The sequence below is a fragment of the Macrosteles quadrilineatus genome, unplaced genomic scaffold (assembly GCF_028750875.1).
Source record: "Macrosteles quadrilineatus isolate MER2022 unplaced genomic scaffold, UCM_ALF_1.0 Scaffold_4__1_contigs__length_99947679, whole genome shotgun sequence".
In the NCBI taxonomy this organism is placed as follows: domain Eukaryota; kingdom Metazoa; phylum Arthropoda; class Insecta; order Hemiptera; family Cicadellidae; genus Macrosteles; species Macrosteles quadrilineatus.
Window position 1 is genome coordinate 4,235,251 of NW_026542597.1, and position 27,800 is coordinate 4,263,050.

The 27,800-nt window shown below is 34.7% G+C and overlaps 3 protein-coding genes across 3 annotated transcripts in view; 2 read left to right on the top strand and 1 right to left on the bottom strand.

Annotated features, from left to right (window-relative positions):
- LOC128993465 (uncharacterized) overlaps positions 1–7,045 on the top strand; it is a 30,078-nt gene extending 23,033 nt beyond the window's left edge. The window contains exons 13-15 of the mRNA XM_054417376.1: positions 45–201; positions 2,804–2,929; positions 6,925–7,045. Of these exons, the coding sequence (XP_054273351.1) occupies positions 45–201; positions 2,804–2,929; positions 6,925–6,990 (349 nt within the window). The 3' untranslated portion in view covers positions 6,991–7,045. The remainder of the gene's footprint in view (positions 1–44; positions 202–2,803; positions 2,930–6,924) is intronic.
- Positions 7,046–7,724: 679 nt separating this feature from the next.
- LOC128993420 (uncharacterized) lies at positions 7,725–13,674 on the bottom strand. Its single transcript, XM_054417310.1, has 4 exons — positions 13,582–13,674; positions 11,531–11,766; positions 10,212–10,441; positions 7,725–7,902 (listed from the first exon to the last, which is right to left on the bottom strand). Exons 2-4 carry the CDS (start codon positions 11,759–11,761, stop codon positions 7,800–7,802), a joined length of 564 nt encoding a protein of 187 aa, XP_054273285.1. The 5' UTR covers positions 11,762–11,766; positions 13,582–13,674; the 3' UTR covers positions 7,725–7,799.
- A 5,609-nt stretch (positions 13,675–19,283) lies between these two features.
- Positions 19,284–26,311, top strand: LOC128991692 (trimethyllysine dioxygenase, mitochondrial-like). Its single transcript, XM_054414792.1, has 5 exons — positions 19,284–19,296; positions 19,742–19,944; positions 20,725–20,900; positions 24,237–24,458; positions 25,617–26,311. The coding sequence occupies exons 1-5, from the start codon at positions 19,284–19,286 to the stop codon at positions 25,885–25,887; spliced, it is 885 nt and encodes a 294-aa protein (XP_054270767.1). The 3' UTR covers positions 25,888–26,311.
- Positions 26,312–27,800: the final 1,489 nt, after the last annotated feature.

The following is a 27,800-nucleotide window of genomic DNA, read 5'->3' on the forward strand; positions in this document are numbered from 1 at the left end:
GATTTTGCTCCAATTTGTTATACAGCGATGAAATACTTTTGCAGGCCAGGTGCAGGAGTGGTTATTTTGGACAGCTTTGACAAGCACATGACCCCATCGGTGACTGAGAGTGCAGCATCTCACAATGTTCACCTAGCTATCACTCCGCCCGGCTGTGCCTTCAGGCTGTTACCCATCACACACTTGTGCCACACATTCAAGGTACTTTTTTAATTTGTGTTTATCTACGCAATAGGTTTTTTTTACATTTTTTGCAAAGAAACTGTTAGGAAACTCTGTTTTTTTTACTAAAAACGTCGACATTTTGTTGGATAGCATTACCATCAAGATTCTGGTTGTTAAATTGTGGTTGAGCTCACGATTCTCATCTCGGTCATGTGCCATTGGCAGGAGTCTACCCTAAGATTCTAATACTCAAGCACTAATCCGTATGGATCTCACATCTTGGCACAACATGGAAGTCGCAGGAAACTGTAAACAATTTTGACATCTGTCTTATGGAACCCCATTTCTGTGGTGGTTATGACCCTATATGAGCGACCCTGGTGGCAAACTACAGAACTCAAATTTCAATAGTTACATAGTAGGCCTACATTACATTTACGTTTTATACCTACTTGTGGACATTTAGACTGGGATACATGAGTCTCACACTATGTACAATAGTAGAAATCCCTAATTGGTCGAGGGTAATCAAGATTGCAGTCTCGAATAAAAAGTGTATTAATTAATAAATGGTTTATATACCTTTACTTGTCTGGTGATCCTTGGAGTAGTATTACACTACTGCAGTTTCAGCCCTCAGGGGGGTCAGGTGACAAAGGAAGTCAAGTTTTTCATCCACATGAATTTGTCATATTGAAACTACGAGAAAACAACACAGACACGAACATAAACGTTAAAACGAATACACACATTAGAGTCACAAACATTTCTCTGGCATTGGTGCACGACGCGTGCTAGGAGCTAGTCTGGACTGGTTTTATATCAAGGTATGCAGTCCCTTGTCCACCCCCTCCCTTATCTTTTGTTGATGATAATGGAGCCAACAGTTCTGCCAACTTTAATGCTGATTCATTATAATGTTCAATTTTAAGTCTCTTTGTTCATTTAGTACGTTCTGGGGTTCTTTTTTGACCGCTTTATATATTTCAAATTCTTCCATGGTGTCCATGAATCGGCCGTTATTGCACTTATGGAGAGTTTTGAGATTGTCGTGATTGGCGGAGTAATTGTGGTTGTGGGCGTAAGAAGATATTGATTTCGTGTTAGCTTTCCATGATCTTTTAACCTGGTGTAATAGAACGTTTTGGTGTAAAAATAAGGCAAAGTTAGTGTGGGTGTACTTTATTTAGCCTTATCTTACAACTAAAAAAACCTGTTCTATTTCAGTTACTTGCCGTCTGATCTTTTTGATTTTGATGTCTTTTGATAGGGAATTAAATTGCCAAATAAGTGTTCCTGACATTTGTTGATAAAATTATCCATTTTCGAGTTATTTAAGTTTAAAAAATTAAAACGGCCGCCATTTTGAAATTTCTTATCAGACCGACCTTAATTTTTTTTCCATAGTAGGTCTTTTGTATGTTAACATGCTTACCAAATTTGATAATCATCGGTTTAAAAACTTCAAAGATAAAAGTAGTTATGTTTAAAAAACAAAATGGCGGATATCTAAGTAAATTTGAATTTTCGGACATACCTTCAAATAAACTTTTTTCTTCCTTTTAGTACGAGAATTCACATCCCAAAGTCCTGAAACGTTTTTATGGAGACTCTGTATGAATCGGCAATAAAGTTGGCAGAATGGTTGGCCCCACTATGATCAATAAAAGATAAGAGAGGAGGTGGACAAAAGACTGCATACCGTGGTAAAGCCAGTCTAGACTAGCTCCTTGCACAAGTCGCGCACCAATGCCGCTACCAGTGAATTAATGTGGTAATGTTTGTAACTCTTACTTGCGTATTAATTTTTTTTAAATTAATGTTCATACTCGTGTCAGTGTTGTGCTCTCGTAGTTTCAATGTGCAAGGAAGTACTTGAGGATATCACATCAGTAGAACTAAGTAGCAGTGAAACAAGATTTGTACTATTAACTTTGATGTCAAGATCGTTTAAATAGTAGGGAGTTGGCACACTTTTGGGCTGAGCAATCCCGTGGTAGATCCGGTTGTGACGCACATTATATTGTGAGTTTAACATTTTTTGCCAATAGCTGTTTCCTGGTAAGTACACACTTGTCATTTCCGCTATGGAACCTATTTATATCATTAGAAGCTATGATATGTGTGTTAGAAAATGTAGAATGTCTGGAAGAAACACTATTTGTATATTTAATACCACCTACTGGTTTTAATGAAATTGATTGGATTAAAAAATGGTTTCATCCAGTTGGTGGAGGAAATAAAGCAAGAATGTACAGGGGCATGTGATTATTTAGGATTTGCTTTAAAAATTTAAATGTTGAATTTTTAAATGTTCACAATAAAAATCATAGAAAACACAGCCAACAGCAATGGCTATAATCCTAAATTAATCAACACAAAAATCGACAAAATTAAAAAAGAAATATCAACAAACAAAAAGATATTGAAAAAAGACTTCATATTTCTCCCTTACACGCCAATCAAAAACGAATTGAGAAAAACGTTTAACAAATCAAAATTCAAAATTAGTTACAAAACAAGAAATAACTCCTTTGGTTTAATACAAAAAAATTCCAACAACAATCGGCAACAAATAAAGGTACTTTCCTGTTAAAGGGAACATTGATTTGTATTGAGGTATGTTATTTGTATACAGGTTATGTTGGAAGAGATGTGTCAAGTGTGGTTGTCCAGTCAGACTGCTACTCTAGAGTCTCCCTCCCCTGACCAGCTGTATCTCTGGGCTGTACGAGTACACAGGCATATTGCTAAACACTATCAGGTGAGTAAGATAAACCATTATAATACGGTATTTACTCAGGGGAGGTATAGATGAGGTTACGATGACAGCTGTGGGCTTCTCATTAGCAGAGGGAACACCATTACCGTAACAATACGGTATGCAGCCATCGGCATCGGTGGTCTAGTGGTTAGCGTGCCGGGCTGATATGCTGAGAGTCCCAGGTTCGAATCCTGCTGGTGGCACTAATTTTTTGACTAAGATTTTTTCATTATAAGCAAGTTTGGTTGGTTTGGTTTGGTTATGACGGTTTAATTTTATTATTAAGTCATTATCAACTTTTAATTGAGCAATTTCTAGTTTTATTATATGAACAGAATTATTTTTTCTATTAATAAACTTTTTTATATTATTTCATTATCAGCAAGTTTGGTTGGTTCGGTTAGGTTATGATGGTAATTTTATAATTAAAAAATTATAAAATTGAATTTGAGGCATTTATGATTTTATTTTATGAACAGAACTATTTTTGCGATTAGTAAACCTTCATTGCCAAAACGCTCTCTACTACAGCGCTGTTCACGGAGGAATTTTAAACTAATGCCTCAATCGTACTTCCCCTAAGTCAGACCCATTATAATACACTGACAACCCTAGCCTTCTGCCTTTCTATGCCAATACTGGCCTGTACTTACATATCTGATTTGTTATTACCGGTATCTGTCTATTGCACAGTGTTGACTTTTATACACTTATTTATAAACCATACAATTTTTACAAAATTATTTTTGAATTAATTTTATGTATGCTAGCAATTTGCATTTATTATTTATTTTCATACAACCTTTGACTATTGATACAATTAGACTTTCCATCCCCATGTTAAAATTGTCACACGGTTTTAAAATCAAAATCATCGTAGTTGGTGTGAGCCACCGTTAGATTGTGGTGGTTTAAATCACTAATTTCTGTCAAATACACTAACCTTTTTACCTTGTAACACTAATGTAATGCCTTTTTGTGAGCTATAGCAACTGTTATGACTCATCAACTATGTCTGCTAAACTAAAAATAAGGTAGAAAATAGAGTTTTAGAAGCAAATTCTGTGACTGGCTCACACAACTATGTTCTTTTTTAATAAAAAAATTGTGACAGTTGGTCCATATAGATGGGATGTCTACAATGTCTATATAGACGAATAAACATAATTGAATTTCAATGAAATCCATGTTGCTCTAGCTTTGTTCCATTATTGTTCTTTTGGTTTTGTTCCCATATTTGCCAGATTACCGAGTCTCTACCTCAAATAAAATAAAATACCCCCGCCGCAGCAAACCTGCAGACTAAGCGAATTTCTATTAACCTGATTGGATTTACACTAAAATGCCTCCATAAAAATAGCACATTTATTTCCTATTTAAATAGAATTAGTTTAACGAGTACTTAGGTTTGCTGCAACAGGGAGGGTAAAAGATTTTTTTATAAAATGATAATAGTTTAGTAAGAAATAAAAGTATTTTCCAAAATCGATCAAAATATGTTCATAAACAAGCAAACTACAACAGTTGACTTATTCTCCATAAGAATAACATGGGAATTTTAAAATTACAATTTCTTTGAATTTTCTCCGTAACAATTAGGCGCACAATAATGCTTCAATATACTAAATTATTTGTTTTTTTAAGCTCTACAAAATGGTTTAAAAAGAAATTGTGAAATTTTGTGTTTTTAGGGTCAAAAATGGGAAAAACCTATTTTTACCCCATAAAACCCCCCATAAACCCCCGTTCCCATAGTCCGATCATGCTGGCTCGCGAACTCATTCAAGTTTATCCCGCCTTACACCTTCAAACCAAATTTTATCAAAATTGGACAAAAATTACTCAAGTTATCGTGCGGATGGACACACACACATATATATATCTATATATAGATATATAAAAATTTGAACGAATAGTGTTTTTGGCCTCTGGGGACATCAAAATGAAAAAGTAAATCGGTCCCGGGCTTAGGTCTTACCATGAGACCTACGGTAATAGCTACTTCCCTATCTAGGGAAATTCGCTAATAAAATCAAATCATTCTTTATTCACTATACATAAAATAACATGTATTGAATAGAGTCAAATAGGCTATAAATACATATAACTACATATTATAAAGTGCTTAAAGTATATTACTAAGATTTACTGTAGGGAAAAAATAAATTGATTGATAATAATCTTTAAAAGTGAAGCATTTCTAACTGAATATTTAAACAAAAATATAAGTTAACGTTAATTCAATCACACTAACATGAGCAGTTAATAAAATAAAAACGTACATCTATTTTCTGGGCTTAAATAAAAATAAAAATTAACGTATAACTAATCATGGTGAAAATTTAAATTGTTCCCCTAATTTTGCTATGGAATTCAAATTATGTAACTACTAATTTTTATTTTTTAGAAATTCTTTTATGGAATAAGATGGAAATTTGATTAAAAAGTCTTTTAGTGTTCTTTTAAATTTATTCAAATTGTCTTCTTTCTTTATTTGAGCCGGCAGGTGTTGCAAAAAATTTAAACCAGAATAATAAGTTTTCTTTTTGAAAAATTCCAATCTATGTTGTGGTAAGTTAATTTTAAACCTAGTGTTATAGTCACCAGTATTGCTAGAAGTGGATGACAATTGAATTGGTTTTGCATAGACGGATGTTTCATAAATAAATATACAGACTATATAGTGTTAGGATTTGTAATTCCTTAAAATATCTCTTAGCTGAATCCTTTTTTTTTTTTTTTTTGCAGTTTGATCATTAGAGGAATAGCCCTCTTTTGTTTGATAAGGATAGAATCCAAATTGGCCTTTGATGTTGCTCCATAAATAGATATTCCATAAGCTATGTGACTATGCAGTAATGAAAAGTATATTATCCTCAAAGTGTCTATGCTGCAGATCTGAGACATCTGTCTTAAAGCACATACACCAGAAGTCAATTTTTTAACAACATGTTTAACGTGTTTGTCCCAAGTAAGATTTTTTTTCGATAATTAATCCAAGAAATTTAGTCTGTTCAACTTGGTCTATCTTGTCATTGTTTATACAAATTTTTGCCTCAAATTTTGTTGTTGATTGTTTGGTTGAAAAATATATGAAGTTAGATTTATTTGCATTTAAAAGATTTTTTTTCTTTTAAAAATTCATGAGTTACTTGAAGATTTTTTGAAGAAGATGTTTCAATTTCAGAATTAGAATTTCCATTTAGCAGGATATTAGAATCATAAGCATACAGACACATGGATCCGTCACTCCCAGGAATAGTCCCAGGCAAACCTCTAATATAACAAAGAAATAGTAGAGGGCCCAGGATCGATCCCTGGGGGACTCCATATCGTAGTGTCCGGTGCTGCGATTGAATTTTTTCAATATAGTTTATTTTATAATGTTCTATGATGTCATCCACTTCAACAAACTGGTGTCTATTTTTAATAGGATTCAAACCATTTAAGTTCTTTATCACGGACTCCAAGTTTATTTAAAACCTTAATTAATTTATTGTGCGACACACTGTCCAAAGGCTTTGCTGAGGTCTAAGAATACTCCTACAACCTTCTTCCCGATTTTTTAATTAGAGTAATTGGTATTTTATCATGCCCAGAAGAAATTTTATTTTCACTTGAAAGTACAACTTTTTTAAGATGGTCTTCTGTTATTGTTTCAAATTTCAAAACCTTTGTCATGGCAGTCACTTTTTTTGAGTGAGAATGTTGTGATTCAATGTTGAATCAATGTTTGGCAAAATAAGCTTTTCAACAGCAGTTATGAAGAAATTGTTGAAAACATTACTCACAGCAACAGGATATAATATTTGGTTATCATTTTGAACTAAGATTATTTTGGAGGGGATGGTTTGTTTTGATTTTAGTTAAATCTCATTTTTTATTATATTCCATGTAGTGTTTGTTCTGTTCCTAGATTTTCTAAATTTATTTTGGTAAAATGTTTGTTTAGCACCGTTTATTAATTCCTCTATTTCTTGATATTTTTGTTTCAGGATAAAATGCTGAATGCGTTTAAAAGTGTGCTACTACATGAATCTAGTCAAAGCACTTGTAGTTAAGATTTTTGTTTAAATTTATCTACAACTTTTTATTAAAATATGTTTCAACCACTAATGGCTTGTTATTTTTATCCTGTTGATAAGTAACATTTCTCACTAGATCCAATTCAAAAAGTAGTTTCTGTAGAAGTTATTATTTGGTAGGCCTATGTAGATTCACTGGGACACTGATCAGAGATGAAGAGTATGGTTACACAGTAATCTATATGCATACTATTTAGTTTTAAGTTTGACCTTGACAATCACAACATTCTACGTTGTGTAAAGACAATAAACAATAAACCTTCCTGATTTCTGAATCTGTTTCAAACTACCTCATTTGCTGACTATACAATGTTTGCCGAGATAGCATTAGAATATTTTGAAAATATTCTGTACTTGAGCTTGGGAAACGACTACTTTCATTGATGTCAGCTGTTATCGAAAATAGTTACATTCATTACACAGTGATGAAACATATATTTCATAGTAAATCAATTTAACTAGGATTAAGGCTCAAATACAGCTGCTGCTCCTAGCTATATTCTTCTGTACTTGCAATGTTCCTCAATGTCATGTAACAAGTGCATGAAACTGTTTCCGTTAAACAGTTGACCTATGATATTTTTTCCCAACAGAAGCCACTTTTATACCTTTACGCCTTTATTAGTATTTCAGGGAAATATATTCAAATTATATATATATATATTTAGAAGAAGTTTATTAAAAAACAGTTACATAAATAAATATTAAAAGCTAAATAATGCAAACAACATTTATCAACGTGTAGTTTATTAAATATGTTTAAGGTGGTACTATAACGATGAGTTTTAATCTATGACAGGTTTTGGTAGAGCTTTTATTTCTAATTCTGTGACTAAATTATCCAGAGTGGCAAACACTGCAGTAATTCCATTGATCACCTCCGTATACCTGAAAAATTCATGTATGTAACAATGTACCTCACTTGTAAAATCAGACTGCATGTCAAAGATCATGGAATTAGAAACCATCAGTGGCGGCAATAAGAGCCTGCGGGCCCCCCCTCAAGTTTGTTCGCCAGGCCCCCCCTCTCCCAAAAATCTTTAAAAACATTATCACATGTATTACCACCTAAATTTGCACTTAAGCTTGGCACACCATCTCCGAGGCACGCCATCGTCTTCCATGATCGCGGCAAAATCGTGAATACTTCCCGTAGTCATGGAAACATTATCATAGTCTACCGTGATTGCAACCAAAACCTAGGACATCATCAGATAAAAAACATCATCGTCTCCCGTGTTCACGTCACAATCTCTAATATTTTACACGACCAGTGGTGACGCGAAAATCATTTTTTCCGCAATCGCGGCAAAATCCTAGATATATCTCTCGCAGGAAAAGAAACGTGAATATCGTCTTCCGCAATCGCGGAATAATATTGAACATCTCATGCGGCCACGGAGACAATGTCATGGCAATTGCGGTAAAAGCGTAGGCCTAATCTTTCAATTTCGTGAGCGTGATCCTCGCGGACATAAAAGCTTTAGATTGGGACTTTAAAATTGGGCATTGTATTGAGTACTGAGAAAATCCGCTTGATGAGCTTGATTTTCTGACTTTGAGCTTGATCTCTCAAGCTTGTAGGCCAGGCTCTGCTCGGCCTAAAAATCAACATTATATAAGCAAATATATAAGCAAATCCAAAGCTAACCAATTTTGAACCGATTTAATTGGGCTCGAGGCCTATAGGTGAGTAACATTTTTACCTGACTCGAAGTAAACAAATCTAAAGTGCGAAGCAAACAAAATCTAAAGTGCATACTCCTAATTGTAAGAAATGAAATGAAAATCCTTCCTTAGCGTCAATGAAAGAAATAAATTATTTAATAGCTTAGTGCCCTAGCCACCTAGGTTAATTCACCGATTTTATCGTAAAAAAATTGACAAGTTCATTTATTCAACGATATAAACAACTTTATAACGATATAAACAACGATGTAGTTCTTTACATCGTTGCATCGTTATAGAGCGGGGCTCTGGTTTGACCCGCCAGGGCCTAGGAGATCCTCCTAGGCCCGGGGCCGTATTGGTCCTTAAATATGACCCTATTATAGCGCCTTCACACAGTCCACGAGGAAAGTTGATGTAACCTGCATGACTGACGATAATTCTTTTACTTCGGTCTAGTAATAGTGTCAGTTTAGCTGTTGTAGGCTACTTGTCCTAGTGCTCTTACTGGGTTTAACAAAATTTTGTCATCAAAACGTATGGTAATTCTCATATGTTATGTTGTTATGATAGGGCCACTGGAAACCCAAGGTAAATAGGGGCAAAGAAATTAAAATGAACCTTACTTAAGAAACTTTAATACCTACAGTCAATACCATATTCATCTTGCAGTACGGGACATTTAAGAGCTACACTTTTCTTGTAATAGCTTCAGGAATTGAGTGCATATGAAGAGAGATCACATGATACACTGAGGGATGTAAAAGGTTTTAAACTGACAGAATTATAATTATTGAGTGTGCAATAGTCAGTGTGTTGAAAAGCCTCAGTAGACATAAAATACACACACAGAGCTTTATATGGCAAGGCATTCTAAAGACATTTTTCCTACATTTAACTGACAAAGCGGGCTTCCTTGCACTGATTATGGCTAATTGCTGCATTTACTTACTTTTGCCACACTCTAGTAATCCAACCAAACAGCACAATAAAGTGGAGAGCATATTAAATGTGGAATTAACTCTTAAAAATGAATATCAAATTAAATTCAGACAGAATATACTAAACTAGTGTTTAATTGAATCAAGGAAAATATAAAGGGAATAATCAAATATAGAAACAAACATATGACTTAAATAATAAATCAACATGATAACGATGCATCACGACCGGATGCTACATCAATCCGGTCGTGATGCATCATCCCTTAAGTTACCGTTTTTATTCGTCTCCCACTCGTAAATGTAAATGTTTTAGTAACTATGTTCGTGTTCATGTTTGTATGTAGATGTACAATATGTGTATTGACGACCTTCTGATGAAGTTATTTTTACCTGAAGATGACTTCTTCGTGAAGTTGAAACTAGTTGTGTGCCTTGGCAATAATTTGGATTACATAGAAGCAGGTATTTACGCCAATTTATATATTCAACTGCGCACTAGTTACACAAATAACTAGTCTATATAACTGAGCTTAGAGAATAAGTAAGTTAATGAAAACTATTTACAGTCTACACAATAGTGATTACCTAGACACAAGGTCTTGTATCCCGTCGTCAACCAACTCATACTTTTCTCGCTGCTCGACCATCGTAGTGGTCAGTTTCGCAAGTTGCCTTAGCAGCAATGGAATGTTACGCAGCTGCTCACTCTCCAAGCTGGGGCTCAGTTCCTTCAATCGGACAAGTTGTCTTGTCACTTCCTCCAGGTGAGACTCCATAGAGAGAATAAAAGCAACTTTTGCAGCACTGTCTATAACCTGTAGAACAGACAAATCACAAGAATTACAAGCCTGGTTATGTACACACTGCTTCAAAAACATCTGTTTTAAATGTCAATGAGCCCAAGTTGATTTTTTCTCTGATTTGATGATATCTGAGTGATTTATCTAACTTACATTGTATTAGTTTAATACCACTGCCACTCTATTTTACATAGAAATTGTCACCTGAAATTACTACGTACATGTACTTCAATAGTTTAACAATATAAAAATGATTTACGTTTCCTTTTGTGTCAAACGATCCTTGATATAGTTAAAAATCAACTACAGCTTTTTCATGCCGCTGGGGCACATATTTTCAGGTTGTCGAACGTCAAGATAAAAGAGTTTTCATCCGTGGATGAGTTCATCTATAATTACTGTTGTACATAAAATACACGAATACAAAAAGCATTTATTAAATAACACCACAAATTTAACTTGGCCAATTAACATACGCACGAGGTAGGCGCCGGTGGATGTTGTGTCATGACTATATCAAGGATCGTTTGACGCAAAAGGTAACGTAAACCATTTTATATTGCAATTTTCGATCCAAAGGCTAATCCATAATGAAATAATTTAACCTTTTTAAATTGATTAATGCTAGGGTTTTATGCTATTTGTCTGGATAATTTATAGAGTACTTAGGTAATATGGAATGGGAGTGGTTTGTGAAAAGAGAGTCAACTTGAACTTGACACAAATCATATCTCTATTTTCTTCTTTCTTTCCATTGGAAGTTTCTGTGTTTTCACTCTCTTTTCCGTTGCTAAGGCTATCTTCTCTCTCTTGACAAATATTAGGGGTTCCTTCATCCGGGTAACCATCCCATGAATCATACAGTTGATATATGATTGTTTACATGTAAGGATCAGAAACCTCCTGTTTATAGGCTAACATTTCTATATCCCTACTTTTACTAATCAAGTGTAATGTTTAGCTTGAGTTGCGTGAAGTCATTACGACTGTTAACACTTTCAGCAGAAAGTATCTCATTCTCTTATTTAAGATAAAGTGGTACAGTCCATCACTTGCTGTCTGTCTAAAGCACAGCAATACAAGAAGATAGTCTGAAAAACCTACCGAGTCTTCAAACATCGGATCAAGTACGGCTTCAAGCTGGTCCAGACGTTTGACAGCAGCAGTCATCTTTTCTCGGCCGGACAGAGCAGATGACACAACACGTTGAACCTCCAACAAAGAGTCAACGGCAGAAGACTGAGGAAGAGCTACATCCTCTCCCTGGCTCTCCCCAAACACTCTCAACTCCAACAACCGCACTCGGTCTTCCAATACCCCAACAGGATCCTCCATTGTGCCTATAGGAGGGGTTTTGTCACTAGTTGTAATCAACATTAAAAATAACACAGATATAACTACAAACAAACCTATGATATGTTTAAGGTGAAATTTTAATTCAATCCATACCTATTAAATATAGATATTGATTTTCTGTTAAAGAGGGCCACTCTTTTACAGTGTGCTGCGGCATTTAGGTTAGGTTGGTTGGATTAGTTCAGTTTAGACATGAATAGGAATTGATGTTTAGGTAAATTTATATCTTAAACAAACTTTGTGACTTAACTCATCAATTAGAGTTTTTCTAAAAAGATTAGCTATTTTTAACCTTGTTTGTTATTATCATAATCTAAACTTAGCTAAACTGAACTAAGCTAATCATCCTGCCAAAGCACAATGGCGAAAGAGTCTTTTTGGAAAGACCCTATGATCTTTAATGTACCGTACATATATAATACGCCAAACATACAATCGATATTTATATCACATAAGTTATAAACTATATATCTAATTTAAACAATATTTTATCCAATAATTTATGGTAAGTTGTGGAACTGTCCCTACAAACCATACACTTGCATTGATAAGTCTGGGAGATTTGGCGGGCGAAAGTATGACTCATCTGTCATCGTTTGATTCATAACGAAACAAGGAAAGTCCTAAAAACATATTTATGATAACCCAACCTAACATAACCGCCGCAGCGCACTGTATAAGGGTGGCCTCCGTATAATATGGAAGTACCAAATTGAGTTCAATCAGCCTATTCTCTTGTTATCCCACCCATTGGCGTCGTCAGCATCAACACTTTGGGGGGGACAAATAAGGGTCCTCCAGGGGGCTTGGGGGGTGTGGAGCATTTGGAATTTTCAAAGCCGTTTGGTGACTTTCTAAAGCCATTTTTAACACCTAAAACCGTGCCCAACTGACAATATAAACTCCCATTTCACCTGTTGTTTGTCATGAGCAAATAGACATCTTAAAAATTAAACTATGACGATCGCATTTTAATGAATTTCAAAACACACTGTAGACTACGGTCATATTCTCCTAAAAACCGTTGGGTGACTTTCTACAGCTACGTTTGCCGTAAAAATAAATAAATATTGCTGTCCCACCTTGTACCAGGGGGTACATGTTGGGACAAGTGGTATAAAGTGGGACGAACGGTTTTTGGCCTTTTAAATATAAGTTAGGCCTAAGTTAATAATTTTGAAAAAAATATCATTAAAAGTGCGCTTTATTTTTGTGTAAGAAAATTGTTCTTCTAAGTCAACTAATATTGAAGAAAAATTTTTTTAAATATTTTTGTCCCAGTATGTACCACTCTCCTCCATCTGTTGGCACAAACAACCAAATTAAAATATCGATCGATATATCGAATGAAACAATCGTATTTTCATTCGGTTGTTTGTGCCAACATATAGAAGTCTAACAATTAATAATAGACAAGGCCAAACTAACACAAGATAACTTAGGCCTGGACTAACTTAGTGTGAGGATAGGCCTATCCTGTGGGAAAATAAAACGTGTGTCAATAGAGCCTACTGTACTGTATGATGTTTTTTTTCTAAAACAGGATTAGAAATTCTAAGTATAATTAACTTTTAGCAGATGCTATGGTTGAAAAGAACTTGCTAAAAGAACTTGAAAATATGATGGTTAATATCATATTATTTCATGTTTATATTAGGCCTAGTCTACCCTATGCCTAAAAATAACTCAACTAAAAAGTCAAGCTTAATTTCGACTTATGCTGGCGAAGAATTTACATTTTTAACATACATGCCTAAATAACCAATAAGCTCCTACTGAAGTAATATAAGTAGGCCTACCTTAATATAATATTTTGTTTATTGACGTGACGTCGGTGTTGTTGGATGGATAGGATAACATAACCTTTAAAACTAAAACCAAACCAATCTGAATCTGAACTGAAAGTGAAAGAATACTGAAAAATCTTTTTTGTACTTTGCTGCTTTTAACAGCATTAACTGAATGCTATGCAGCTTTTCCTTCTACTCTCCTCCTTTTGGGATGCCATAGATTAAGAATTTGTATATACTGGCTTTCGCAACTGGTTGGGAGGACGCAGTTTATTTACCATCCATAAGAATCATGGTGGAATTCCTTCCACCATTTATAAGAATCTATCCATAAGAATTTTTAATTTAAAATTTTATTTTCTCTGCAACCAACAGTCATACAACAGTGCTTCAATATCATTTTTAATCTTTTACAAAATGGTTTAGAAATATATTCACAAGACCATATATTTAAGAAAATTAGCCCTATGTTATTAACCCAACATTGAACATTTCCAATAGTCCACCGCAAACTCATTAGGTTTACACGTTTTTACAAAAAAGAAATGCCATAAATAGATTTCGTACTCGGTTAACCATGCTAATGGACACGCAAACTTAATATAGTATTCTGTAAATTGATTTTTGAACAGATGGTGTTTTTACCTCTGGTAAATTTAACACAAAAATTAACTAATATAGGTTTAAATTGCCTGGTTTCTGTAAAAACGATCGTCTTGGTAGTAATCATACTACCAAGACGATCGTTTTGACAGAAAACAGGTGATTTAAACCTATATTAGTTAATTCAGACGATCTAGAGGCCATTCCATCATTAAAAAATTAAATTGGTCCTGGGTCTTACCCTTACCACCTTGGTCTATGGCTTACCATGAGACTTACGGTAATACAGTCAAAAGGTAACGCCTTATTCCCTATATGAGAAATTTGTACCTATCAAGGTTTTTGTCCAGATTCCAGACGAACATTTTTACCTGAAAATATTTTACCAGAAGGACCGTTTCTTAAATAGTTTTATCAATTTGGTACTTAATGGTGATTGTTGTCGTCATAGACTAAGTGTCGTCAGTAAATGGTAATCCCATTAGCTTGCAATTTTTAATCTATGCTAAGCATTACTAGATTTTCATAGCTACTTGAATTAAAGGCCACGGTCGCGGCAACAAAAATGCCACAATGTCAATCACAATTTACAACAATAACAAAACAAACAAACATAACCTAACTTTGTTAACTAACATGAACATTGTAATTGAAATATGTAACTTTTTGTAATAACACCAGCAGCCTGAAGGTAGCTTTTGGTATTTTGGAATTCTATTTTCCAGTGTTTTAATTGTACAAGAAACAGTCAGGAGGTAGCATAAACCATCAACTTGGCTCATTATAACTTAAACTTTACCTTACCTAATTTAAGTGCTGTCACAAATTCACATAATGGTTAACAGGTTACTCACAACTCATTATTATTAAGCCAAATCAACCATACAATCAACGTTAGACGTTTCAAAATAAAAGTAATATACATTACTTCATAAGGTTGTAAAACTGTTTCCTACAGGTTATTACCAGCACCATTCCAAAAAACCTCGGACACTGTAAAAGCTTTTAGGGTATTCCTTAGAACCTTGCAGGTAACAAAGAATTCTCTTGACTTGGTGTAAGTTTTTGATGGTTGGACTAGTCACATGCTGTGCCACCATACGAACTGCATAGTAGTCTTTTGCTTTTTTGGACGAAAAGCGTGGACAAATCCATTTATGAAAGAATTTCTAAGTATATCCATTTGAGAATATCTTGGAAACTAAGGCAAGAAGAAATGAATGATGGAGGAGAAATAATATAACCTTTTTTGTACAGAATTTTAACATCTTTATTTTTATAGTTTAATTTTTTCCGTATGATGCACAGTTTTCAGTGTAGAAGTAAAACTAAAAAAGGTGTCTTCCCCCCCCCTCTTTGCTGAAGCAGCAGGGCTAGGGGGGCGGGGACTTTTAGTATTTTTATCTTCTAACTACCCCAAACACATTCCCACAAAAAATCCCCCCCTCCATGTCCTCTACAACCCCTTTATTGACTGGATTTATAGGACCACATAGATATCCACTATTTCTTCTACCATTTTTGGCTTTACAGTCCGAGAATGGTGGGTTTCTCTGTGTTGCTTGCCTTAATACACAACCTTCACAAATTCATTCTCCACCTTGACATTCTCCTGCTTTTAATACTTAAACACATGTGTCTTATTTTGATGAGCCAGTGATTCAGACCAATCTTGGATGGTTTTCTTTCTGTTTGCTACTAAACACTGGTTCAGCTTCTGCAAACAGAATGATCAATTTCAATTTCATAGAGTCCATTTACACACAATGTCCATACAGTTGAGCAACGTTATTCTTCACGATACACATTTTTCTTTAGTTACGTTGAAACCAAATCTTTGTTCATTGTTGTGCTGGACTGACATCAGGTTCCTTCCTAGCTTGGGAACATCATACATTTTCTATAGCTGTGATGTATCGGTTTTTACTGATATTCATACTTAGTTACTCGAATACTTCCCTCTCCAATGGCCTCAATATCTTCACCGTTTCATACAGTGAGGTTAATTGGCAAAGCTCTGATATGTGTGAAAGAAGTCACTCGGGAAACACATATGTTGCGATGCCCCAAAGTCTGCAATTAAGTTGTCGTTGATTTTCCTGTTCTACTTTGCTACAAAACACAAAAATAGGCCACTGTTACCTTCCCAAATAGGAAGCAAACCAATCTTGCGCCACTTGCAATTAGACTGAGCTATCACATATAAATATAGACTAACAATAATTATATCCGGGTGACATTTAATTGCTAAGTATTTGTTTTGGTTTGAAACTGTCAGATATTGTATTTGCATAGGTTTATGTGTATTCCTATAATAGTTGTGCCTGCATATCTGGAAAAATTCACACGAAATATGCAAACCAACTGCTGTTCTGAGAAGGTTTCAACTGACTACAAGTTCCCTGTCCGTAGAACGGGTAGGCTACACAGCTAGTTTTTTATATATCCATGTTAGTTGGGGACAAATAGTTTTACGTGTTTCAAGGAAGTACAGGAAATTCAAAATCACCTCCTCAGCTACTGAAAACATTTTGAACATTTTATAAAACAAACTGATGTGAATATAGTTATTGCAAAGTGTTTCATCATAGATGATCTATTATATTATTAATTTATCTGTAGTTTCATATCCTTTGTTAAAAAATGATTTAGCAACTACTACTTTCAGGGATAATCAAAATGTCCCTTTGACAAAGGTGTGTTTACTTGGTGAGATAACAGTCTAACTTAGCTACATATTCGGTAATTATCTTCAACATGTCGGAAGAATTTCATCAACTCCTGCCCACGTTTTATTTTCCATTGCATTTTAATGCTTGTGACGGGGGTAAGAAAATATTTTTGAGTTTTGGATTTGTTGTTTGTCATTACATGCATCATTATTTCGCTAGTTAAATTATCCCCTGGGTAAAGTGTTTATTGAGAGCCTAACATACTGTTTTCCTGCTCATTAATTTAATCTCCTTCTCTATTTACAAAATGAATAGTTTTCCACTCTTTCCTATCGTTTTGTCTATTACCATTTAATTGTCATCCAGATGGTCTTGTTATAGAAGTTTGGTTAAGGTTGTTTGGATGGGTTAAAACTTAGATTAGATGTGTGTCAGTTTTTTTAGGTGAGTGTATTATGCGTACATCAATATAATGTCTGTACTTTTATTTTTAGGAAATGATTTCAGTAACTGACTCGTTCTTTGAATTCAAAAGGGAAGTGTCAAATCCTAAGGTCAAGCTGAGCTTTGAATGGTTGCGTGAAAACTGCAGGTAGGTCCTAACTTACGGAAAATGACTATAATATTCTAGTCTAATTCTGTTATCGATCATCAAAATAAATTAGCAAGCTAAATAGTTATTTGTGCAACTAGTGAGCAAAGTGAGCAATTGACTCACTCGAGAGAAATACTTACTCACGAGCCGTAGGCGAGTGAGGAATGGTTTCTCGAGTGAGGCAATTGCACTTTGCTCTCGAGTTGCACATTATATTTTTCCTACAGTTACCATAAAACAAATAAATTGGTAAAGAAACGCAACATATTTTTACACAGAAGTGAACTTTTAATATGACATTTAATGATACAACAGTACAACAGCTGCCCAGCTGATTTACAGCCAGTGCTGCCAATGTATTTCGCGCGCATACGACCTTGTCTGCATGCTAAGCACTCACTATTTCGTGCCTTCACGTTGCAAATCTGGAGTGAGTTAAAGTAATTAGAGTCAGACAATGTTAACATTGTCACATGGTATATAACTGTTAAATGTTAAATGCGTTAGGCCTAACTGTTTGATGCTAAACCTGTTTTAGTTGCCTACAGTAGACTCCCTCTTACCCGGACACCTTTTAATTGGACATCGGTTTAACCAGACTACACTTGGCGGAAATGACATCTCTTTAACTGGACAATTTTTATCAACACATTGGTTTAACCGGACTATTTATAGCTTTATAGCTTGGGCCACCCTTTCTTACACTTAACCTGTACTTTAAAACATAATATAAATATTTTAACATAATCTGCTTTAACATAATCAGCTCAAACGACTGTTCTCGTGGGAAAGATTTGAGACCAGTGATCACGTGTCTAAATACAATGCTATTCTAAATTTAGGTTGAATATTACAGTAAACGGTCCGTTTTAACGAGTTTTCTGGGACGTCGGTTTAACCGGAAATACCGTTATCCGGACTGGCCTCGGTCGGGAGGAGTCCGGATGAGAGGGAGTCTATTGTATGTCATACGTTGATATCGGTATTTTATTTATTTGGTGAGGTTTTGAACACTTTTAGCGGCCTATGGGAATATAAAATAAAAAGCTATTAAAAAAAGAAAAATGATTTGTAAGATCAACAGGGAAAACAATGTACCTAACAAAAACTTTTGCAACATGTCAGATTAGGGAGTATTTTAATGAAAAATATATAAAATTCAGATAACAAAACCACTGATATTTTGTCTACTGTATTGGCCGTCATAGGTAGTATTTTATTTAGAAATATCAGTTGAGATTTAAAAAATGTTATCCTCAGTGTCATCAACATGCAATGTGAGGAAAAATATATTTTCAAATCTTCTGAATATAGTCTATGATATTATTCTTGCAATAGGATCACACACGGATGAGCCAGCTGACCTCTTATCTCCTTTTAAAACTCTCTTGTTTGAGAATTGTCTTTGGGAGATCAACAAATGTATTCCAAGCACTTTCCTCACCTGTCTTAACAATTCATTGTTATAGGTGCAATATTTGCTACAACAATATAACCAACCAACGTAACATAAGAATTATTGACATAGATCCCAGTATACAGCCGCTCAATTTTTCTACTTGTGGAAAAGAATTTGTTGTTAACTGTGAGTAAAAATATTTTAGTACCGTAGCTGGTATCATTAACCGACACACATATGAATCAAGTTGACTTGAAGTAATATTTTTAATGACTTTTTTATATATTTATTAAACATTAAAAAGGCCTAATAGAATATTAACAAAAAACACTTTAAACTGAATTTTTTTACAAAATTTAGAAATATTTATAAGATCTTTATTTCAAGGTATTTGTCAAGATATATATTTAAAGATATTTTTGAAATATTGTAATTTTAAAATATGATAGCTAACCGTACCTAATAATTTAGCTGGGGCAAACATTTTGATTAATCAATAAATATTTTCTTGTTACTTTTGTGTTAGAAAAAACTACAAGTTTTTATCCCATCTTAATGAACTCTTTGAAAAAAATACACAAATATGGTTCTAAAACTTTTTTAAATTATTTTATTTTACTTGTTTTGACTATTTTCGCTTTTGTTTGATCCACTGTAGCCTATAGTTTTTAGTTTTTACTCATTTATGTTATACTGTTCATGCAGATAAATTGAAACAGACACTAACTCGTCATGTAAATTAAAGTTATATCCTTAGTTTCTTTGAAATTGTAGTACTAAAAATAAATAGACAGAGTTAATAAACCCTGAAATTCTATTTCTGTAGAATAAAAATTTAGAAAACCCAACTAGCAAATCCTCAACCACATGCCTATGTGAAACTTACAATTTTTCCCCCAGGGAGCGATGGACACAAATCTGTGTATGATTTGGAATGGATTACAAGCCAGACCAAGGTGGAAAGTGGACCTCAAGAAGTACTGTGGTCCGGGGACGTGTCACGAGAGGTAGAACATGTGACAGCCGAAGAAGTGAAGTCTCAACGTGGCATTACTAGGCTGGTCAAGTCACTTCTGCAGTACGGAGTTGGGTTTGTCACTGATGTGAGCAAGTTATCATGAGTAAAGTGCACAGTTAGGAAAATATACACAAACTAACTTATGAGTTCAGACTGATAGCAGCACTCAAAAGGTTAATGATAAAATTAGATATTTCACGACTACAATGCTACAATGGGGCTTCAGACGAAAGTAGTCGGACTTAAAATTAATTTTGTTGTTAAGTTTTTGTGAGCTGTCAACTGTGTGGAACTGTTTTCTTGGTAACCAAGCTAGTTCCTTATCCATAATTTCTTCCTTATTGATCTAAGCGCTTTTACTCCAAAAAACTAAGTCTACAGTTATACAGAATTTTAATAAAATGGGGGGGGGGCGGGGGTGTTAATTGTTGTAACATTAGTTTCGAGAAAAATGTAATGTTTCCTGTATGTATCCCTTCAACCTTTTAGTTAAACAGTTTTTTTTTTACATTCGTTAAATTTGCTACACTCATTTTGTGATTCATTGGTCATCTTATACTTTCAAATAAATTTTAATTTTAGTTAGAGATTTTTTACACAATCTGTTACCGATCATAAAAAAGCTAAGTATCTTTGTTTGTTTTGTGAATTCAAGTCTTTGGTTTGTAGATTTTTGTGCAGCGGACGTTTAGACAAACATTTAATACAACTCCTCCTCATTGAATTATTGTTCAGGTTGTAGTAAGTAATTATAAATACAAGATACAATTGTTACGGATTACACTGGCCTGAACAGGCCGATTTAATAAAGAATATCTCATAATTTGCTATTATATCTTCTTAAAATTCACATTTCTGGTCCAAGGTGGAGCCGAGCGTAGCTGCCACTGAGGAAGTGATCCGCCATGTTGGTCCTCCGCAGCACACCCTGTTTGGAGCAATGTGGGAGTTCAGTGACCAGATGGATCATCTGGACACAGCCTATACAAACCTAGCGTTAGACCCTCACACTGACACTTGCTACTTTATAGAGCCTGCAGGGTAGGCCCTTCTTGCCAATCTTTCCAGATGTAATTTTAACGACTAGACTAATTACCTCTTGTCGTTTTATTACCGTGATTATTATCTTACGTTTCTTTATGACTGTTGCATCATCAGGTAGCAAAATAAAAATAATGATTTATGTGTAAATTGGTAGTTGTTAGTTAACTAGGCTACATTAAAAATAACATAAAATTTACAAACACGTAATCTAACATAAGAAAGATTAAAACCATATAGCCCTATCACATGTAACACGCAATGAGGCAAGTGAAGAGTTATCAGCTAGATATTGTTTTACCAGTCTATGTTGTGTAGTATAATTTTTGTTTGCTATCGCTTTGAAAATGGAATTACATTTGTAGTTTAATTGTCCATTGTGAAAATGGTCCTTTTTGTCTTCATTAATGAATCTATGCTTGCTATTCTAGAGAATCCACCCTGCTTTCTTCGTGACATATTTTGAGACAGTTTTTTCAAAGGTATTATGTTTGTCAATGACAAGTTGGGCAAATTTAGATCTCTGCAGGGCCGTATTTAGAATCTACTAGTTAACCGCCCGTGCTCCGCCACGGGAATATTGTCAGCAATAAAAGAAATAATAATTAACAAATACTGTTTATCTTTGTATTTTATTTAGGGGTTGTTTAATTTTTTACATGAAATAGAACTGATAGTTTGCCTGTATAAACTATTTCATGTTAATCAAACCGATATATTATTTTAACCAAATTAATATTTTATATTAATTCGAGTTTCATTTGAAAAATAAATAGTATACGAACTGGGCAATGCTGATAACCTAATAAGCAGCTATTTATGATATTTAGATAATTTGCTCAATTATATTCCTATATTCGTCGTTTTTTTTTTCATTACATTTGTTGTATGGAATAAAGATAGTAACTTAGCCTACATGTAAATCACGCATCAGCAGTTGGTCGCATTTCACGAATCTTTGACCCATACTGTGAGTAAAAGCTGTGTTTACGTCGTATATATAAAGTTGGGCATACTTTGTTCAATGTTAGGGTATTAACGGTCCAATTTGATGGAAAAGGAGTCGTGGATTTTAAAACTATGTTGACTACCACTACCAGAAAGATGTTGATTCAAGTGAGACTTAGAACTGGCCATTTCAAATGCAGATTTGTATTATATTTTACTCAAATAGTCTTTTGTCTCTTTTGACCCTTAATACTTTTTTTTATAGTCGCTGTTGATAAGATTTTCCATAAACAAACTCAAAATGTTGATAAGGGGTTCATTTTACCTTCCCTTTGTGACAACATAAGGGAAAAATATTTGTGTCCCAGTTAATCTGTTCTGACTCAAAATTCATAGATTTGCTGTACTGACAAATCCAATCTAACGACCCCAATTAAAAAAATTGGTATTTTTTAGAAGGGACTTCCAGAGCACATTTAACACCATCACTGCTCTTTACCTTTTTAGTTCGATGGTTCTCTACATGTTTTTTCGTTCTGTATGTCTCTTTACGCCCGGTTAATGATTACCTTTTCTTTTTCTTTTTGTGCTTTTCACATCCTGGGGTTAATGATAAAGTTTTATAACGCTATAATGACCCGAGTCAACATTGCCATTAAACATCAAGTCACATACTTCTTCGCCAGAACCGAATGGTAAGTCACAGTTTCTCAAGCAACTTCCCTGTGTACTTGGAAAAGAAATTCACTGATATATTGTAGTTCCACGTATCCCAACGTACTCGCCATCTCGAGAAGGTAAAGTTTGGTACCACTGAACGTCTAACACTGATCTTGAGTAAGATTCATCACCTACTATTAAATGTTTGTATGTTTCCCACTCATTAGCAATTATATGTACAACTTGCAAGCGGATTTCCCCATGATTATTCTGGTGGCCGTAGAGAATAAATTATATTGATCAAAACAATAAGCTTCCGTTCCCTACTATGGGTATTATTTCACATTCCATACTCAAACTTAAACTCAATTACAACTTTCCTTCAGATCACTTTGCAGGAAAACTAAAACATTTCAAAAATAAGTTAACAAATACACTTTCCTTGATCAAAATCGTGTGTTTATAAACAGAAACTCCAAGTTTAATAATTGCATACTGAAAGAGAGGTTATAAAAATAATAACAAATGTCTGACAAACATTAAACAGCTGACGAATAATTTATAAACTGTGTATTATATTCTTCAATAAGAATTGTATTTACTCGACTTTTAAAGGGCTGTAGGTCGTAGCCCTTAGAAAAAACGTAAATTCTAAGGAAGTTCGGCAAATCTACACACTATCCCCTTTAATTTGAGACATAAATCTTGCAGATCGGTCCAGTAATTACTGAGAAAACAGTGTTACAACTGTGTATTAAATATATAGATGAGGCCCCGAGCGGCTCTCATCAGAGGGGCCCCTCTTTATTTTCTGATCCTTCTAAGGTCGGAACTTAAGTGCTAAGAAATATGTGTGGTATTGCTTCAACTTTATGAACTGACCTTTTGACCTTTTCTTGTTTGAACAATCCGATCGGCAAAAAAGACAAAAAGACAATCGCGCCATTGCAGGGACAACATCTTTGTCTTCTGTGATCACGGCAAAATCATTAATGTCTCCCGTGGTTGCGGAAAACAGTGAACATTTTGCACGATCGCGGGGACATCATATTGGTCTGTCTTCTCCAATCACGGTGGAATCATGAAAGTCTTTTATGGCCGCGGAGAAAAAGCATCTTGCCCGAACGCGTAGACGTAATCTTCGTCTGCTCCGATCGTGGCGTAATCATGAACTAATGTGGCCGTGAACATCTTGCACGATCGCAGAGACATCATCATCATCTTCGTCTCCTCCGATCTCAGTGAAATCATGAACGTCTCCTGTAGCCGCAGAGAAATAGTTAGCATCTTGCGCGAGCGCTGAGACGTAGTCTTCTGAATAGTGACAACTTCTACATTTACGGGGAAATAGTGAAGATCTTTAGCGGTTGCGGAGATTTCATCAACGTCGTCTGCAATTACTGCAAAACAGATTATCGGTGGAATAAATTTATCAATAAAAAAATTTGAGGCCCTAAGTGAGGCCCCTTCTAGGTTGAGGCCTCCCGCAACCGCCGTGTCAGCCGTTAGGGAAATACAGCCCTGGATCTCTGTTCATGGGCTCTAGGGTCAAGTTGATCTTTGTAAACTAATCCAAAGATTCGACCAATGGGTCCTTCATAAAAGTCAGAACAGTAAGTACATTTGACCTTGTAACCCTCTATGAAGATGAGGGGGACTTGGTAGTGGGTTCTTATCATTATTTTAATTGTTCCAGATTGATTAATTATTTAATTGTTGTGTTTACAGATTGATAATCTTCCATTGTATCAAAAGGAACTGTTCAGGAGGTCAAACACTTCTGGTGGATGGGTTTAGAGCCGCAAGACAAGTTGAGGTTGAGCATCCTCAACATTACGAGTGTTTGAAGACTGTTCACACAGAATACCAGTACATAGAGAAGGGCTATCACCTGTCACAAATGACCCCTGTCATCAGCCATTGGCCTGAAGGAAAGATTAAACAAATTAGGTAAGTTTTAAGTTATTATTATTATTTTTTAAGACGTGAACAAAATGCTTTAAGATATTTTAAAATAATTTAAACTACTTACGCTCACAGCATAAGCTTAGCTCCAGGGAAGCTATTACCGTAGGTCTCATGGTAAGACCTAGACCCTAGACCGATTTACTGCAATTTGAGGTCCCCTGAGGCCAAAAACGTCCTTCGTTCAAATTCATATATATCAATGAATATATGATTGTCGCGATAACTCAAGCAAAAATTAACCGATTTTGAACGGGATTTTATGGAGGGGTTTCTAAGGTAAAAATGAGTTTTTCCCAGTCTTGACCTTAAAAAAAATAAATGGCAAACGTATTGCTAAATAATTATTCAAAGAAAATAAATGATTCCGTCAGTAGGCCTTCAAACAAGAAAAGAAAACTTCAAATTTTGTCGTAGCTATCTAGACTTATGGTTTGTCAGATAGGCTAAAACAATATTATGAATACTTAAAATTGAAAATAATTTTATTCAACCAATCCAAAAATAGTTTTTAAATTTTATTCTTTCATTTGTAATTGGAAGTTTTACAAGACTTTTTCACATTCATTGTATTTATTACAATACGATAAATAGGCCTACAAGCAAACAGACATTATGTTTGTATTTTAGTACAAAAATCACTATTATATGCCATTTAAATATCTTTCATTCATTCTATAGAGCAGTGAAAACAGCAAAACTCTCATTTAAGTTAAAGTCTAGCGCATGTGAAGACAGACCCAGACGGGGTGTGATTGCGGCGTTGCCAGTTCGAACGTCGCGGCCTTTTATTAGAGGTGGCTGTGATTAAATTCACAGTGTAAATTATTAATAATTCCCATGTTATTCTTATGGTAACTGTTGTAGTTTGCTTGTTTATAGATGAAATGAAATTTGGTTATTTTGTTTATTTCATACTAAGCTATCAAAATTTTAATTAAGAAGAAACACCTCATTACATCCTCTGTTGCAGCAAACCGAAGTACTCATTAAAATAATGTTATATAAATAGGAGATAAATCTGACAATTTTAAGGGAATATTTTAGTGGAAATATAGCAATTTAAATGAAAACTCGCTTAGTCTGCAGGTCTGCTGTGTTGGGGGTATTTGTTCTACATGCATGATTCATGATTGATTACAGATACAACCTGTATGACCGAAGTGCCAGGCAGGTTCAGCCAAGTAGTGAGACATCACAGTTCTACAAGTCCCTCCGCAGCCTCACCTCTGCAGTAGTGAACCCTGCAGACCAGTGGAGACTCACTCTACTGCCAGGGACTGTAGTCTTCATCAACAACTGGAGAGTGCTGCATGGCAGGTCAGCCTACACTGGGGCTCGCACTATCACTGGCGCATACATCACTATGGGCAACCTGCTTAGTCGGGCTAGGCTGTTGAGGCTGCTACTGTGATAAGGATTGTTTACTACAGAAGTTTTAGCAGCAGATTTAAGTTTACCAAAGGTTAAAAGTTTAGCCAGAAAACAAGCAGGGAGTTGGAATAATTAAGTTTACCAATTCTGAAAGGGGCAGACTTTGACTTTTTAAGATCTAGTCTTAGATTAATTTGATCGGAGTTGCAAGATAATCAGTTCTACAAGGTCATAGCTAGGTGAAATAGGAGGGCTTAGCTTTATTCAGGAACAATTAGGGGCCCATAGCAAGAAGACTGAACATAAATACAGAGTTACTACAAGGAAAATTATTACTTTAGTTTTCATAGATCCCCTTACTTTTATTCACACAAGAGAGGGCTGACATATTTTTTAAACTTAAATGTTTCGAAATTGCATCAGTGGTAAATAACTGGGACAGCAACAAAAAGAAAACTGGTTTTCCTATTTAATGTAAAAAAGAAAAATATGGAATTTCCCTGGGAAGATATTAGAGGGTAATTCACAAAAGTTTTCTCCCCTGTGGAATCTTACAAGTTGACGTTGGTGAAACTAAATTCTGGAGTTGAGGTGCTGTTAACATTTGTTACTGTTAACATTTGTTATTCTGGCGGATGTGGAGAAACTATGATCTGGTCTAAATGCTGAGATGTCAGAGGCTAAAATTTAATGTTCTCTTAGTAAATCATTTTCAAAAAAAAATAATATAAATAATTTATACTGTGTTCCATATTTAATTAAGTACGGATATGATAACCTTGTCCATAAAAAGTCTGTAGAAAAAAACTGGTAATTTTACATATGCATTTATGGTGTTGATGAATAGGAAATGACCAAATAATTGTGAACTTGAATTGATAGTGTCAAGGACTAAATTATCGTCAGGCAATGAGATTATACTGTTATAATATGTATTGTAATGGAGGGTAGCCTAGGCAAGCTAGGTTGATGACCTGTTGTCAGGCCTTGCTACCTCGGAAGCGTGCTGGAGGTGTTTTCGTAAACACTGAGGGCTTTGCACTGAGTAGCTATCGGGTTCAATAAATAGGCCACCAGAGGTAGAGAAAGGGGTCAGTCGGCCAGGCCAGGGTGCCCAGAAGAGTTGGGTGAGTACTGGTTGCTCTATCTTAGGGTTAGACCCTTTAGCTGGGAGTTTTTTCGGGGGAAGTTTTATTTAAAGGGGATTAAGAGTTAATCTTTTGATTATGATATTTTGATTGATTTATAAATTACGTAGAAGTAGATTCATTTTTGGGAATTTTATACTCAAAGTTCTATCTGCCTCCATGTTTCCAATCAGCCATTCATCATTAGGTTTGTTGATAATAATTGTTTTATTGTTGTTAGAACAGTTAATTACTTTGAGAGAATAAAAAGTTCAGTACTTTGAATTTAATCTGGTCATTAATCCTGTCATTTAACAGCCATCCAAATCATAACTAAATTATTTAAGGTTAAAGATCCGGGTTTCACTAAATTTACACTCCCATATGCGGGACAACCTGTAAAGTGTGAGAGGTTTTCCTGCATATCACAGTATCCCTCAAATATGAGATTACCCTAATTTCTATATAATAATTTCTAAAACTGATTTTACAAAATTATCATCAATTCCCAAAAGAATCGGTTATCATAATTTATTTTTGTATTTTTGTATTCTTGTATTCTTTATGTCTGATTTAAAGTAATTGTATGCCACAACATAATTTAGTCAGAAAGCAAAAGTATAAACACATATATTGCTGAAAGTGTTAAGATTTTAATTAAGTTATATTTTGATTTTTTTAACTAACCCTAACAATTAAGCAGTTTTTAGTTGTACCTACAATCTGTGTATTCTGATTAATGTTATATAACTGCTTGTATAGCAATTATTGTAAAAAAGTATGTGGAATGAAACAAAACCTGTTTTATGTATATTTAATAAACTGT

What these genes read in the sequence shown, in the direction of transcription:
- LOC128993420 (XM_054417310.1), bottom strand. Translation starts at nt 11,761, where the DNA reads ATGGAGGATCCTGTTGGGGTATTGGAAGACCGAGTGCGGTTGTTGGAG. An exon ending in ATCCGATGTTTGAAGACTCG is followed by an intron (nt 10,442 to 11,530) that starts GTAGGTTTTTCA and finishes TCTGTTCTACAG; the next exon opens with GTTATAGACAGTGCTGCAAA. An exon ending in ATACAAGACCTTGTGTCTAG is followed by an intron (nt 7,903 to 10,211) that starts GTAATCACTATT and finishes TGAATTTTTCAG; the next exon opens with GTATACGGAGGTGATCAATG.
- LOC128991692 (XM_054414792.1), top strand. An exon ending in TACTTTATAGAGCCTGCAGG is followed by an intron (nt 20,901 to 24,236) that starts GTAGGCCCTTCT and finishes TTGTGTTTACAG; the next exon opens with ATTGATAATCTTCCATTGTA. An exon ending in GGAAAGATTAAACAAATTAG is followed by an intron (nt 24,459 to 25,616) that starts GTAAGTTTTAAG and finishes GATTGATTACAG; the next exon opens with ATACAACCTGTATGACCGAA.